This window comes from Salvelinus alpinus, chromosome 16 (assembly GCF_045679555.1).
Source record: "Salvelinus alpinus chromosome 16, SLU_Salpinus.1, whole genome shotgun sequence".
In the NCBI taxonomy this organism is placed as follows: Eukaryota; Metazoa; Chordata; class Actinopteri; order Salmoniformes; family Salmonidae; genus Salvelinus; species Salvelinus alpinus.
In genome coordinates, this window is record NC_092101.1 from 56,976,669 (window position 1) to 56,994,993 (window position 18,325).

Below are 18,325 nucleotides of genomic sequence, written 5' to 3' on the forward strand. Positions count from 1 at the left end.
CATGACACCATGATCACTAACTACGACCATGACACCATGACACCATGATCACTAACTACGACCATGACACCATGACACCATGATCACTATGACCATGACACCATGATCACTAACTACGACCATGACACCATGATCACTAACTACGACCATGACACCATGATCACTAACTACGACCATGACACCATGATCACTAACTACGGCCATCACACCATGATCACTACGGCCATGACACCATGATCACTAACTACGACCATGACACCATGATCACTACGGCCATGACACCATGATCACTACGGCCACGACACCATGATCACTACGGCCATGACACCATGATCACTACGACCATGACACCATGATCACTACGGCCATGACACCATGATCACTAACTACGACCATGACACCATGATCACTACGGCCATGACACCATGATCACTACGACCATGACACCATGATCACTACGACCATGACACCATGATCACTACGACCATGACACCATGATCACTACGACCATGACACCATGATCACTACGGCCATGACACCATGATCACTACGACCATGACACCATGATCACTACGACCATGACGCCATGATCACTACGGCCATGACACCATGATCACTACGGCCATGACGCCATGATCACTACGACCATGACACCATGATCACTACGACCATGACACCATGATCACTAACTACGACCATGACACCATGATCACTAACTACGACCATGACACCATGATCACTAACTACGACCATGACACCATGATCACTACGGCCATGACACCATGATCACTACGGCCATGACGCCATGATCACTACGGCCATGACACCATGATCACTACGGCCATGACGCCATGATCACTACGACCATGACACCATGATCACTACGACCATGACACCATGATCACTACGACCATGACACCATGATCACTAACTACGACCATTACACCATGATCACTAACTACGACCATTACACCATGATCACTAACTACGACCATGACACCATGATCACTACGGCCATGACACCATGATCACTAACTACGACCATTACACCATGATCGCTACGGCCATGATCACTACGGCCATGACACCATGATCGCTACGGCCATGACACCATGATCACTAACTACGACCATTACACCATGATCACTAACTACGACCATGACACCATGATCACTAACTACGACCATGACACCATGATCACTAACTACGGCCATGACACCATGATCACTAACTACGACCATTACACCATGATAACCAAGGCCGTGACACCATGATCACTACGACCATGACACCATGATCACTAACTACGACCATGACACCATGATCACTACGGCCATGACACCATGATCACTACGACCATGACACCATGATCACTAACTACGACCATGACACCATGATCACTAACTACAACCATGACACCATGATCACTAACTACGGCCATGACACCATGATCACTAACTACGACCATTACACCATGAGGACACGCCACACCAGGCAGTAGTAACAACACAACACCACACCAGGCAGTAGTAACAACACAACAGGCAGTAGTAACAACACAACACCACACCAGGCAGTAGTAACACCACAACAGGCAGTGGTAACAACACAACACCAGGCAGTAGTAACAACACAACAGGCAGTGGTAACAACACACCAGGCAGTAGTAACAACACAACACCACACCAGGCAGTAGTAACACCACAACAGGCAGTGGTAACAACACAACACCAGGCAGTAGTAACAACACAACACCACACCAGGCAGTAGTAACAACACAACACAACACCAGGCAGTAGTAACAACACAACACCAGGCAGTAGTAACAACACAACACCACACCAGGCAGTAGTAACAACACAACACCACACCAGGCAGTAGTAACACCACAACACCACAACAGGCAGTGGTAACAACACAACAGGCAGTAGTAACAACACAACACCACAACAGGCAGTGGTAACAACACAACAGGCAGTAGTAACAACACAACAACAGGCAGTGGTAACAACACAACAGGCAGTAGTAACAACACAACACCACAACAGGCAGTAGTAACACCACAACGCCACAACAGGCAGTAGAAACAACACAACGCCACACCAGGCAGTAGTAACAACACAACACCACACCAAGCAGTAGTAACAACACAACACCAGGCAGTAGTAACAACACAACACCACACCAGGCAGTAGTAACAACACAACACCACACCAGGCAGTAGTAACACCACAACACCACACCAGGCAGTAGTAACAACACAACACCACAACAGGCAGTGGTAACAACACAACAGGCAGTGGTAACAACACAACACAACACCAGGCAGTAGTAACAACACAACACCACACCAGGCAGTAGTAACAACACAACACCACACCAGGCAGTAGTAACACCACAACACCACAACAGGCAGTGGTAACAACACAACAGGCAGTAGTAACAACACCACAACAGGCAGTGGTAACAACACAACAGGCAGTAGTAACAACACAACACCACACCAGGCAGTAGTAACACCACAACAGGCAGTGGTAACAACACAACACCAGGCAGTAGTAACAACACAACAGGCAGTGGTAACAACACACCAGGCAGTAGTAACAACACAACACCACACCAGGCAGTAGTAACACCACAACAGGCAGTGGTAACAACACAACACCAGGCAGTAGTAACAACACAACACCACACCAGGCAGTAGTAACAACACAACACAACACCAGGCAGTAGTAACAACACAACACCAGGCAGTAGTAACAACACAACACCACACCAGGCAGTAGTAACAACACAACACCACACCAGGCAGTAGTAACACCACAACACCACAACAGGCAGTGGTAACAACACAACAGGCAGTAGTAACAACACAACACCACAACAGGCAGTGGTAACAACACAACAGGCAGTAGTAACAACACAACAACAGGCAGTGGTAACAACACAACAGGCAGTAGTAACAACACAACACCACAACAGGCAGTAGTAACACCACAACGCCACAACAGGCAGTAGAAACAACACAACGCCACACCAGGCAGTAGTAACAACACAACACCACACCAAGCAGTAGTAACAACACAACACCAGGCAGTAGTAACAACACAACACCACACCAGGCAGTAGTAACAACACAACACCACACCAGGCAGTAGTAACACCACAACACCACACCAGGCAGTAGTAACAACACAACACCACAACAGGCAGTGGTAACAACACAACAGGCAGTGGTAACAACACAACACAACACCAGGCAGTAGTAACAACACAACACCACACCAGGCAGTAGTAACAACACAACACCACACCAGGCAGTAGTAACACCACAACACCACAACAGGCAGTGGTAACAACACAACAAGCAGTAGTAACAACACCACAACAGGCAGTGGTAACAACACAACAGGCAGTAGTAACAACACAACAACAGGCAGTGGTAACAACACAACAGGCAGTAGTAACAACACAACACCACAACAGGCAGTAGTAACACCACAATGCCACAACAGGCAGTAGTAACAACACAACGCCACACCAGGCAGTAGTAACAACACAACACCACACCAGGCAGTAGTAACAACACAACACCAGGCAGTAGTAACAACACAACACCACACCAGGCAGTAGTAACAACACAACACCACACCAGGCAGTAGTAACACCACAACACCACACCAGGCAGTAGTAACAACACAACACCACAACAGGCAGTGGTAACAACACAACACCACACCAGGCAGTGGTAACAACACAACAGGCAGTAGTAACAACACAACACCACACCAGGCAGTAGTAACACCACACCAGGCAGTAGTAACACCACACCAGTAGTAACACCACACCAGTAGTAACACCACACCAGGCAGTAGTAACACCACAACACCACAACAGGCAGTGGTAACAACACAACACCACAACAGGCAGTGGTAACAACACAACAGGCAGTAGTAACAACACAACACCACACCAGGCAGTAGTAACGCAACACCAGGCAGTAGTAACACCACACCAGGCAGTAGTAACACCACACCAGGCAGTAGTAACGCAACACCAGGCAGTAGTAACGCAACACCAGGCAGTAGTAACACCACAACAGGCAGTAGTAACAACACAACACCACACCAGGCAGTAGTAACACCACAACACCACAACAGGCAGTAGTAACGCAACACCAGGCAGTAGTAACAACACCACAACAGGCAGTAGTAACAACACAACACCACAACAGGCAGTAGTAACAACACAACAACAGGCAGTAGTAACAACACAACAACAGGCAGTAGTAACAACACAACAGGCAGTAGTAACAACACAACAGGCAGTAGTAACAACACAACAGGCAGTAGTAACGCAACACCAGGCAGTAGTAACACCACAACACCACACCAGGCAGTAGTAACAACACAACACCACACCAGGCAGTAGTAACAACACAACACCACACCAGGCAGTAGTAACAACACAACACCACACCAGGCAGTAGTAACAACACAACAACACAACAGGCAGTATTGACGGCAACACAACAGGCAGTATTGACAACACAACAGGAGTATTGACAACACAACAGGCAGTATTGACAACACAACAGGAGTATTGGCAACACAACAGGCAGTATTGGCAACACAACAGGCAGTATTGACAACACAACAGGCAGTATTGACAACACAACAGGCAGTATTGACAACACAACAGGCAGTATTGACAACACAACAGGCAGTATTGACAACACAACAGGCAGTATTGGCAACACAACAGGCAGTATTGGCAACACAACAGGCAGTATTGGCAACACAACAGGCAGTATTGAAAACACAACAGGAGTATTGACAACACAACAGGAGTATTGACAACACAACAGGCAGTATTGACAACACAACAGGCAGTATTGACAACACAACAGGCAGTATTGACAACACAACAGGAGTATTGACAACACAACAGGAGTATTGACAACACAACAGGAGTATTGACAACACAACAGGCAGTATTGACAACACAACAGGCAGTATTGACAACACAACAGGAGTATTGACAACACAACAGGCAGTATTGACAACACAACAGGAGTATTGACAACACAACAGGCAGTATTGACAACACAACAGGCAGTATTGACAACACAACAGGAGTATTGACAACACAACAGGCAGTATTGACAACACAACAGGCAGTATTGACAACACAACAGGAGTATTGACAACACAACAGGAGTATTGACAACACAATACAACAGGTATTAAGACATGAGGGCAGTGTAGATGGGCTGATAATGTTTATGATAACCATGGAAACTCCTCAACATGAATGACAGGTCAAGGTCTTGACATTAATCTTACCTATAGTCTATAAATCTCATGATAAAAGCATTATCCATGACTCTACTTGATGAAGGAAAGAAAATGGTCACTTATCATGAAACAAAATGGTGACTAATCATGGGAGATGTTGAACTAGGAAGAAACACTGATGGTTGGAATGATGATATTACCACACAGCAGAAGAACGGCATTATGGGTAGAGGTCTGGGTGGATGACAGCAAGCGGAGGAGGAAGGGGGATGGATACTATTGGCTAACTAGCTAATGGAAGCATACCTCATGGAACTTCGTAATATCTTGTTGAGAAAGCTCCTGGCCACATGGACATCAGTCTCAGAGGGCATTTTTCCAGTAGCTACTAAATCCACCATTGTCATATTCCTGCCGACAGGGGAGGAGGAACACAGGCTGAAACGCTGAACCATACAACTACACGTAGGGCTGTTTTAACAAACCTAACAAATGGTCAACCTAAGCGCTGGAGGGACTAGGCCTGGCACAATAACCGTATAATCGTGTAAACAACGATTATGGATTAAGACCGTCATGAAAATAAAATGTTTTGTTTGTTTTTGTAGAACGAACAGCTGACTGAAGACGGGACGACCTCTGTTTCCGCGGTAACACTCTTTACAATGTGACTAAACTTTGTTCCTCCTTTCTTAAACAAACATGTTTTTGGTTGCGTAGGCAACACCACCCTCCCTGCAGCAGCAGCACATGCAGTCAGGAGGAGAAGAGAAAATGTGCGTTGTGTCCCAAATTAAAAATGTTTGATGTTGGGAGGGTCCTTTGGCTGACCAATATCCCACCATCCAGAATTTCATGACTGCGTCACATCCCTTTTGTGATAGCAACTTCCTCCCCCTCAAAATCAGAACTCAACTCCAACTTTGGAGTGCGATAGAAATAGCATGCAAGGAGTTTTACTATGACTGCTGCAGTGCATGGCCGGACTAATCAATGCTCGGTCCCTGGGAAAGAACTATTTAAAGCCTCTTCACATACAAGAGAAACTCTTGCCGTTTTAAAGCTAATTTCCTGAAATTCTACACATTTTCCTCATGGGCCAGAGACAATTTTGCAGTTTAAACTTAAAATTACAGTGGCCACCTGAGTGCTACAGCAGTCTAAGAAACGTCACTATAGACCCGGGTTCGATCCCCGGCTGTGTTGCAGCCGGCCGCGACCAGGAGACCCATGAGGCGTCGCACAATTGGCCAAGCGTCGTCCGGGTAAGGGGAGGGTTTGGCTGGCCCGGGATGTCCTTGTCTCTAGCGACTCCTTGTGGCGGGCCGAGCGCATGCACGCTGACTCAGTCACCAGGTATATATATATACATTGATGGAGTACTGTTTGCCCTGTTGCGCATCTAAGGGTATAGATTAATAATATGACATAGTATTGCACCCTCTAAAACTTCTTCCATAGACCCATTGGCCAAATGTGTTGTTTGTAGCAATATTTATAAAATAAAATAAATCTGTCCGCGACCCCTGCAGGACCCAGTTTGGGAACCACTGATCTCGGTGACGTCATGAATGGAAAACAGGAAAACAAGTAATAACACGTAGGCTCTAAGGCCGGGTTCTCCAAATTGTGGCCCACAGGCGGAATTTTCTTTTAGCCTCGTACGAACCATCCTGGTCTTGGGAGCTCACATTCTGTTTCGCTACACGGATAGTCTGGCCACGACCAGAACCGCTTTAGACCCTCCCTTCCGTCCACCGTATGGCTGCACCAATCAGCGTCCTCTGATAATCTGTGGGGGTGGTTTAGTTCACGACTAAACGATCCTTGACTTCAGCGATGTCATTTACAAAATAGCCTCCAGCACTCTACTCAGCAAATTAGATGTAGTCTATCACAGTGCCATCCTTGGCCAGGTCGCAGTTGTAAATGAGAACGTGTTCTCAACTGGCCTACCTGGTTAAATATAATAAACTGTTGACATTGAGACTGGTATGTTGCGGGTACTATTTAATGAAGCTGCCAGTTGAGGACTTGTGAGGCATCTGTTTCTCAAACTAAACACTAATGTACGTGTCCTCTTGCTCAGTTGTGCACCGGGGCCTCCCACTCCTCTTTCTATTCTGAGATCTTCAGTTTCTTGGCAATTTCTGGCATGGAATAGCCTTCATTTCTCAGAACAAGAATAGACTGACGAGTTTCAGAAGAAAGTTCTTTGTTTCTGGCCATTTTGAGCCTGTAATCGAACTCACAAATTCTGATGTTCCAGATACTCAACTAGTCTAAAGAAGGCCAGTTATATTGCTTCTTTAATCAGAACAACAGTTTTCAGCTGTGCTAACATAATTGCAAAAGGGTTTTCTAATGATCAATTAGCCTTTTAAAATTATAAACTTGGATTAGCTAACACAACATGCCATTGGAACACAGGAGTGATGGTTGCTGATAATGGGCCTCTGTATGCTTATGTAGATATTCCATAAAAAATCTGCCGTTTCCAGCTACAATAGTCATTTACAACATGAACAATGTCTACACTGTATTTCTGATCAATTTGATGTTGTTTTAAATGGACAATATTTTTTTTGCTTTTCTTTCAAAAACAAGGACATTTCTAAGTGTCCCCAAACTGAGGAAGACAGGGATTGGGAGGAGCAGCAGGAGGCGAAATCAACTAATGTCTGAGGAAGACAGTGGTTGGGAGGAGCAGCAGGAGGCAAAATCAACTCATGTCGTCACTAAATATTTCTTAATGATTACATTTACATTTAAGTCATTTAGCAGACGCTCTTATCCAGAGCGACTTACAAGTTGGTGCATTCACCTTATGATATCCAGTGGAACAACCACTTTACAATAGTGCATCTAACTCTTTTAAGGGGGGGGGGGGGGGGGGTTCCAGAAGGATTACTTTATCCAGAAGGATTACTTTATCCATTTATGATCTGGATTTGTATTTATCAGTACAGCTTTAATATGTTCCATGTATCATTGTTCTGTTGTTGACAGTAACAAAGTAAACATCAAACTTAGATGTATGCTTCTTGATTAATTCATCATTAAAATAAAATCATCATGTTAATTAACAGTTAAACACTACCGACAGTTTTGATCAACAGTTATGAGTTTTAATCAGTTGCATTTGGACAAGTAAGATACAGAAGGAAACAGTTTAATTTCTGAACAGTCATTCAACTAACTACTTCAGCGCCCAGTACAGGCGCTTGAGGCTAACGACTTCAGCGCCCATGAGGCTAACGACTTCAGCGCCCATGAGGCTAACGGCCAGCTAACAGCCTAGCACTATTCACCCATGAGGCTAACAGCCCTAGCACTATTCACCCATGAGGCTAACAGCCTAGCACTATTCACCCATGAGGCTAACAGCCTAGCACTATTCACCCATGAGGCTAACAGCTACCTCTACTCACCCATGAGGCTAACAGCTACCTCTACTCACCCACGAGGCTAACAGCTACCTCTACTCACCCACGAGGCTAACAGCTACCTCTACTCACCCACGAGGCTAACAGCTACCTCTACTCACCCATGAGGCTAACAGCTACCTCTACTCACCCATGAGGCTAACAGCCTAGCACTATTCACCCATGAGGCTAACAGTCTAGCACTATTCACCCATGAGGCTAACAGCCTAGCACTATTCATCCATGAGGCTAACAGCCTGGCACTCTTCATCCATGAGGCTAACAGCCTGGCACTATTCATCCATGAGGCTAACAGCCTGGCACTCTTCATCCATGAGGCTAACAGTTACCTCTACTCTTCATCCATGAGGCTAACAGTTACCTCTACTCTTCATCCATGAGGCTAACAGTTACCTCTACTCTTCATCCATGAGGCTAACAGTTACCTCTACTCTTCATCCATGAGGCTAACAGTTACCTCTACTCACCCATGAGGCTAACAGCTACCTCTACTCACCCATGAGGCTAACAGCTACCTCTACTCACCCATGAGGCTAACAGCCTAGCACTATTCACCCATGAGGCTAACAGCCTAGCACTATTCACCCATGAGGCTAACAGTCTAGCACTATTCACCCATGAGGCTAACAGCTACCTCTACTCACCCACGAGGCTAACAGCTACCTCTACTCACCCACGAGGCTAACAGCTACCTCTACTCACCCATGAGGCTAACAGCTACCTCTACTCACCCATGAGGCTAACAGCTACCACTACTCACCCACGAGGCTAACAGCTACCTCTACTCACCCACGAGGCTAACAGCTACCTCTACTCACCCATGAGGCTAACAGCTACCTCTACTCACCCATGAGGCTAACAGCCTAGCACTATTCACCCATGAGGCTAACAGCCTAGCACTATTCACCCATGAGGCTAACAGTCTAGCACTATTCACCCATGAGGCTAACAGCCTAGCACTATTCATCCATGAGGCTAAAAGCCTGGCACTCTTCATCCATGAGGCTAACAGCCTGGCACTATTCATCCATGAGGCTAACAGCCTGGCACTCTTCATCCATGAGGCTAACAGTTACCTCTACTCTTCATCCATGAGGCTAACAGTTACCTCTACTCTTCATCCATGAGGCTAACAGTTACCTCTACTCTTCATCCATGAGGCTAACAGTTACCTCTACTCTTCATCCATGAGGCTAACAGTTACCTCTACTCACCCATGAGGCTAACAGCTACCTCTACTCACCCATGAGGCTAACAGCTACCTCTACTCACCCATGAGGCTAACAGCTACCTCTACTCACCCATGAGGCTAACAGCTACCTCTACTCACCCATGAGGCTAACAGCTACCTCTACTCACCCATGAGGCTAACAGCTAACGCTACTCACCCATGAGGCTAACAGCTAACGCTACTCACCCATGAGGATAACAGCTACCTCTACTCACCCATGAGGCTAACAGCCTAGCACTCTTCATCCATGAGGCTAACAGTTACCTCTACTCTTCATCCATGAGGCTAACAGCCTAGCACTATTCATCCATGAGGCTAACAGCCTAGCACTATTCATCCATGAGGCTAACAGCCTAGCACTCTTCATCCATGAGGCTAACAGTTACCTCTAATCTTCATCCATGAGGCTAACAGCTACCTCTACTCACCCATGAGGCTAACAGCTACCTCTACTCACCCATGAGGCTAACAGCTACCTCTACTCACCCATGAGGCTAACAGCTACCTCTACTCACCCATGAGGCTAACAGCTACCTCTACTCACCCATGAGGCTAACAGCCTAGCACTATTCACCCATGAGGCTAACAGCCTAGCACTATTCACCCATGAGGCTAACAGCCTAGCACTATTCACCCATGAGGCTAACAGCCTGGCACTATTCACCCATGAGGCTAACAGCCTGGCACTATTCACCCATGAGGCTAACAGCCTGGCACTATTCATCCATGAGGCTAACAGCCTAGCACTATCCACCCATGAGGCTAACAGCCTGGCACTATTCATCCATGAGGCTAACAGCCTGGCACTATTCATCCATGAGGCTATAAGCCTAGCACTATTCATCCATGAGGCTAACAGCCTAGCACTATTCATCCATGAGGCTAACAGCCTAGCACTCTTCATCCATGAGGCTAACAGTTACCTCTACTCTTCATCCATGAGGCTAACAGTTACCTCTACTCACCCATGAGGCTAACAGCTACCTCTACTCACCCATGAGGCTAACAGCTACCTCTACTCACCCATGAGGCTAACAGCTACCTCTACTCACCCATGAGGCTAACAGCTAACGCTACTCACCCATGAGGATAACAGCTACCTCTACTCACCCATGAGGCTAACAGCCTAGCACTATTCACCCATGAGGCTAACAGCCTAGCACTATTCACCCATGAGGCTAACAGCCTGGCACTATTCACCCATGAGGCTAACAGCCTGGCACTATCCATCCATGAGGCTAACAGCCTGGCACTATTCATCCATGAGGCTAACAGCCTAGCACTATTCATCCATGAGGCTAACAGCCTAGCACTATTCATCCATGAGGCTAACAGCCTAGCACTCTTCATCCATGAGGCTAACAGCCTAGCACTCTTCATCCATGAGGATAACAGCTACCTCTACTCACCCATGAGGCTAACAGCCTGGCACTATTCACCCATGAGGCTAACAGCTACCTCTACTCACCCATGAGGCTAACAGCTACCTCTACTCACCCATGAGGCTAACAGCTACCTCTACTCACCCATGAGGCTAACAGCTAACGCTACTCACCCATGAGGCTAACAGCTACCTCTACTCACCCATGAGGCTAACAGCTACCTCTACTCACCCATGAGGCTAACAGCCTAGCACTATTCACCCATGAGGCTAACAGCCTAGCACTATTCACCCATGAGGCTAACAGCCTAGCACTATTCACCCATGAGGCTAACAGCCTGGCACTATTCATCCATGAGGCTAACAGCCTGGCACTATTCATCCATGAGGCTAACAGCCTGGCACTATTCATCCATGAGGCTAACAGCCTGGCACTATTCATCCATGAGGATAACAGCCTGGCACTATTCATCCATGAGGCTAACAGCCTGGCACTATTCATCCATGAGGCTAACAGCCTGGCACTATTCATCCATGAGGCTAACAGCCTGGCACTATTCATCCATGAGGCTAACAGCCTGGCACTCTTCATCCATGAGGCTAACAGCCTAGCACTCTTCATCCATGAGGCTAACAGCCTAGCACTCTTCATCCATGAGGCTAACAGCTACCTCTACTCACCCATGAGGCTAACAGCTACCTCTACTCACCCACGAGGCTAACAGCTACCTCTACTCACCCATGAGGCTAACAGCTACCTCTACTCACCCATGAGGCTAACAGCCTAGCACTATTCACCCATGAGGCTAACAGCCTAGCACTATTCACCCATGAGGCTAACAGTCTAGCACTATTCACCCATGAGGCTAACAGCCTAGCACTATTCATCCATGAGGCTAAAAGCCTGGCACTCTTCATCCATGAGGCTAACAGCCTGGCACTATTCATCCATGAGGCTAACAGCCTGGCACTCTTCATCCATGAGGCTAACAGTTACCTCTACTCTTCATCCATGAGGCTAACAGTTACCTCTACTCTTCATCCATGAGGCTAACAGTTACCTCTACTCTTCATCCATGAGGCTAACAGTTACCTCTACTCTTCATCCATGAGGCTAACAGTTACCTCTACTCTTCATCCATGAGGCTAACAGTTACCTCTACTCACCCATGAGGCTAACAGCTACCTCTACTCACCCATGAGGCTAACAGCTACCTCTACTCACCCATGAGGCTAACAGCTACCTCTACTCACCCATGAGGCTAACAGCTACCTCTACTCACCCATGAGGCTAACAGCTACCTCTACTCACCCATGAGGCTAACAGCTACCTCTACTCACCCATGAGGCTAACAGCCTAGCACTATTCACCCATGAGGCTAACAGCCTAGCACTATTCACCCATGAGGCTAACAGTCTAGCACTATTCACCCATGAGGCTAACAGCCTAGCACTATTCATCCATGAGGCTAAAAGCCTGGCACTCTTCATCCATGAGGCTAACAGCCTGGCACTATTCATCCATGAGGCTAACAGCCTGGCACTCTTTATCCATGAGGCTAACAGTTACCTCTACTCTTCATCCATGAGGCTAACAGTTACCTCTACTCTTCATCCATGAGGCTAACAGTTACCTCTACTCTTCATCCATGAGGCTAACAGTTACCTCTACTCTTCATCCATGAGGCTAACAGTTACCTCTACTCACCCATGAGGCTAACAGCTACCTCTACTCACCCATGAGGCTAACAGCTACCTCTACTCACCCATGAGGCTAACAGCTACCTCTACTCACCCATGAGGCTAACAGCTACCTCTACTCACCCATGAGGCTAACAGCTACCTCTACTCACCCATGAGGCTAACAGCTAACGCTACTCACCCATGAGGCTAACAGCTAACGCTACTCACCCATGAGGATAACAGCTACCTCTACTCACCCATGAGGCTAACAGCCTAGCACTCTTCATCCATGAGGCTAACAGTTACCTCTACTCTTCATCCATGAGGCTAACAGCCTAGCACTATTCATCCATGAGGCTAACAGCCTAGCACTATTCATCCATGAGGCTAACAGCCTAGCACTCTTCATCCATGAGGCTAACAGTTACCTCTAATCTTCATCCATGAGGCTAACAGCTACCTCTACTCACCCATGAGGCTAACAGCTACCTCTACTCACCCATGAGGCTAACAGCTACCTCTACTCACCCATGAGGCTAACAGCTACCTCTACTCACCCATGAGGCTAACAGCTACCTCTACTCACCCATGAGGCTAACAGCCTAGCACTATTCACCCATGAGGCTAACAGCCTAGCACTATTCACCCATGAGGCTAACAGCCTAGCACTATTCACCCATGAGGCTAACAGCCTGGCACTATTCACCCATGAGGCTAACAGCCTGGCACTATTCACCCATGAGGCTAACAGCCTGGCACTATTCATCCATGAGGCTAACAGCCTAGCACTATCCACCCATGAGGCTAACAGCCTGGCACTATTCATCCATGAGGCTAACAGCCTGGCACTATTCATCCATGAGGCTATAAGCCTAGCACTATTCATCCATGAGGCTAACAGCCTAGCACTATTCATCCATGAGGCTAACAGCCTAGCACTCTTCATCCATGAGGCTAACAGTTACCTCTACTCTTCATCCATGAGGCTAACAGTTACCTCTACTCACCCATGAGGCTAACAGCTACCTCTACTCACCCATGAGGCTAACAGCTACCTCTACTCACCCATGAGGCTAACAGCTACCTCTACTCACCCATGAGGCTAACAGCTAACGCTACTCACCCATGAGGATAACAGCTACCTCTACTCACCCATGAGGCTAACAGCCTAGCACTATTCACCCATGAGGCTAACAGCCTAGCACTATTCACCCATGAGGCTAACAGCCTGGCACTATTCACCCATGAGGCTAACAGCCTGGCACTATCCATCCATGAGGCTAACAGCCTGGCACTATTCATCCATGAGGCTAACAGCCTAGCACTATTCATCCATGAGGCTAACAGCCTAGCACTATTCATCCATGAGGCTAACAGCCTAGCACTCTTCATCCATGAGGCTAACAGCCTAGCACTCTTCATCCATGAGGATAACAGCTACCTCTACTCACCCATGAGGCTAACAGCCTGGCACTATTCACCCATGAGGCTAACAGCTACCTCTACTCACCCATGAGGCTAACAGCTACCTCTACTCACCCATGAGGCTAACAGCTACCTCTACTCACCCATGAGGCTAACAGCTAACGCTACTCACCCATGAGGCTAACAGCTACCTCTACTCACCCATGAGGCTAACAGCTACCTCTACTCACCCATGAGGCTAACAGCCTAGCACTATTCACCCATGAGGCTAACAGCCTAGCACTATTCACCCATGAGGCTAACAGCCTAGCACTATTCACCCATGAGGCTAACAGCCTGGCACTATTCATCCATGAGGCTAACAGCCTGGCACTATTCATCCATGAGGCTAACAGCCTGGCACTATTCATCCATGAGGCTAACAGCCTGGCACTATTCATCCATGAGGATAACAGCCTGGCACTATTCATCCATGAGGCTAACAGCCTGGCACTATTCATCCATGAGGCTAACAGCCTGGCACTATTCATCCATGAGGCTAACAGCCTGGCACTATTCATCCATGAGGCTAACAGCCTGGCACTCTTCATCCATGAGGCTAACAGCCTAGCACTCTTCATCCATGAGGCTAACAGCCTAGCACTCTTCATCCATGAGGCTAACAGCTACCTCTACTCACCCATGAGGCTAACAGCTACCTCTACTCACCCACGAGGCTAACAGCTACCTCTACTCACCCATGAGGCTAACAGCTACCTCTACTCACCCATGAGGCTAACAGCCTAGCACTATTCACCCATGAGGCTAACAGCCTAGCACTATTCACCCATGAGGCTAACAGTCTAGCACTATTCACCCATGAGGCTAACAGCCTAGCACTATTCATCCATGAGGCTAAAAGCCTGGCACTCTTCATCCATGAGGCTAACAGCCTGGCACTATTCATCCATGAGGCTAACAGCCTGGCACTCTTCATCCATGAGGCTAACAGTTACCTCTACTCTTCATCCATGAGGCTAACAGTTACCTCTACTCTTCATCCATGAGGCTAACAGTTACCTCTACTCTTCATCCATGAGGCTAACAGTTACCTCTACTCTTCATCCATGAGGCTAACAGTTACCTCTACTCTTCATCCATGAGGCTAACAGTTACCTCTACTCACCCATGAGGCTAACAGCTACCTCTACTCACCCATGAGGCTAACAGCTACCTCTACTCACCCATGAGGCTAACAGCTACCTCTACTCACCCATGAGGCTAACAGCTACCTCTACTCACCCATGAGGCTAACAGCTACCTCTACTCACCCATGAGGCTAACAGCTAACGCTACTCACCCATGAGGCTAACAGCTAACGCTACTCACCCATGAGGATAACAGCTACCTCTACTCACCCATGAGGCTAACAGCCTAGCACTCTTCATCCATGAGGCTAACAGTTACCTCTACTCTTCATCCATGAGGCTAACAGCCTAGCACTATTCATCCATGAGGCTAACAGCCTAGCACTATTCATCCATGAGGCTAACAGCCTAGCACTCTTCATCCATGAGGCTAACAGTTACCTCTAATCTTCATCCATGAGGCTAACAGCTACCTCTACTCACCCATGAGGCTAACAGCTACCTCTACTCACCCATGAGGCTAACAGCTACCTCTACTCACCCATGAGGCTAACAGCTACCTCTACTCACCCATGAGGCTAACAGCTACCTCTACTCACCCATGAGGCTAACAGCCTAGCACTATTCACCCATGAGGCTAACAGCCTAGCACTATTCACCCATGAGGCTAACAGCCTAGCACTATTCACCCATGAGGCTAACAGCCTGGCACTATTCACCCATGAGGCTAACAGCCTGGCACTATTCACCCATGAGGCTAACAGCCTGGCACTATTCATCCATGAGGCTAACAGCCTAGCACTATCCACCCATGAGGCTAACAGCCTGGCACTATTCATCCATGAGGCTAACAGCCTGGCACTATTCATCCATGAGGCTATAAGCCTAGCACTATTCATCCATGAGGCTAACAGCCTAGCACTATTCATCCATGAGGCTAACAGCCTAGCACTCTTCATCCATGAGGCTAACAGTTACCTCTACTCTTCATCCATGAGGCTAACAGTTACCTCTACTCACCCATGAGGCTAACAGCTACCTCTACTCACCCATGAGGCTAACAGCTACCTCTACTCACCCATGAGGCTAACAGCTACCTCTACTCACCCATGAGGCTAACAGCTAACGCTACTCACCCATGAGGATAACAGCTACCTCTACTCACCCATGAGGCTAACAGCCTAGCACTATTCACCCATGAGGCTAACAGCCTAGCACTATTCACCCATGAGGCTAACAGCCTGGCACTATTCACCCATGAGGCTAACAGCCTGGCACTATCCATCCATGAGGCTAACAGCCTGGCACTATTCATCCATGAGGCTAACAGCCTAGCACTATTCATCCATGAGGCTAACAGCCTAGCACTATTCATCCATGAGGCTAACAGCCTAGCACTCTTCATCCATGAGGCTAACAGCCTAGCACTCTTCATCCATGAGGATAACAGCTACCTCTACTCACCCATGAGGCTAACAGCCTGGCACTATTCACCCATGAGGCTAACAGCTACCTCTACTCACCCATGAGGCTAACAGCTACCTCTACTCACCCATGAGGCTAACAGCTACCTCTACTCACCCATGAGGCTAACAGCTAACGCTACTCACCCATGAGGCTAACAGCTACCTCTACTCACCCATGAGGCTAACAGCTACCTCTACTCACCCATGAGGCTAACAGCCTAGCACTATTCACCCATGAGGCTAACAGCCTAGCACTATTCACCCATGAGGCTAACAGCCTAGCACTATTCACCCATGAGGCTAACAGCCTGGCACTATTCATCCATGAGGCTAACAGCCTGGCACTATTCATCCATGAGGCTAACAGCCTGGCACTATTCATCCATGAGGCTAACAGCCTGGCACTATTCATCCATGAGGATAACAGCCTGGCACTATTCATCCATGAGGCTAACAGAATGGCACTATTCATCCATGAGGCTAACAGCCTGGCACTATTCATCCATGAGGCTAACAGCCTGGCACTATTCATCCATGAGGCTAACAGCCTGGCACTATTCATCCATGAGGCTAACAGCCTGGCACTATTCATCCATGAGGCTAACAGCCTAGCACTATTCATCCATGAGGCTAACAGCCTAGCACTATTCATCCATGAGGCTAACAGCCTAGCACTATTCATCCATGAGGCTAACAGCCTAGCACTATTCATCCATGAGGCTAACAGCCTAGCACTCTTCATCCATGAGGCTAACAGCCTAGCACTATTCATCCATGAGGCTAACAGCCTGGCACTATTCACCCATGAGGCTAACAGCTACCTCTACTCACCCATGAGGCTAACAGCTACCTCTACTCACCCATGAGGCTAACAGCTAACGCTACTCACCCATGAGGCTAACAGCTACCTCTACTCACCCATGAGGCTAACAGCTACCTCTACTCACCCATGAGGCTAACAGCCTAGCACTATTCACCCATGAGGCTAACAGCCTAGCACTATTCACCCATGAGGCTAACAGCCTAGCACTATTCACCCATGAGGCTAACAGCCTGGCACTATTCATCCATGAGGCTAACAGCCTGGCACTATTCATCCATGAGGCTAACAGCCTGGCACTATTCATCCATGAGGCTAACAGTTACCTCTACTCACCCATGAGGCTAACAGCTACCTCTACTCACCCATGAGGCTAACAGCTACCTCTACTCACCCATGAGGCTAACAGCTACCTCTACTCACCCATGAGGCTAACAGCTACCTCTACT

At 47.7% G+C, this 18,325-nt stretch overlaps 1 protein-coding gene across 1 annotated transcript in view; it reads right to left on the reverse strand.

The window, feature by feature from the left end:
• LOC139540645 (protein Shroom2-like) overlaps positions 1–18,325 on the reverse strand; it is a 94,364-nt gene that overhangs the window by 36,928 nt on the left and 39,111 nt on the right. Inside the window, exon 4 of the mRNA XM_071344455.1 lies at positions 5,604–5,708. Within this exon, the coding sequence (XP_071200556.1) occupies positions 5,604–5,708 (105 nt within the window). The remainder of the gene's footprint in view (positions 1–5,603; positions 5,709–18,325) is intronic.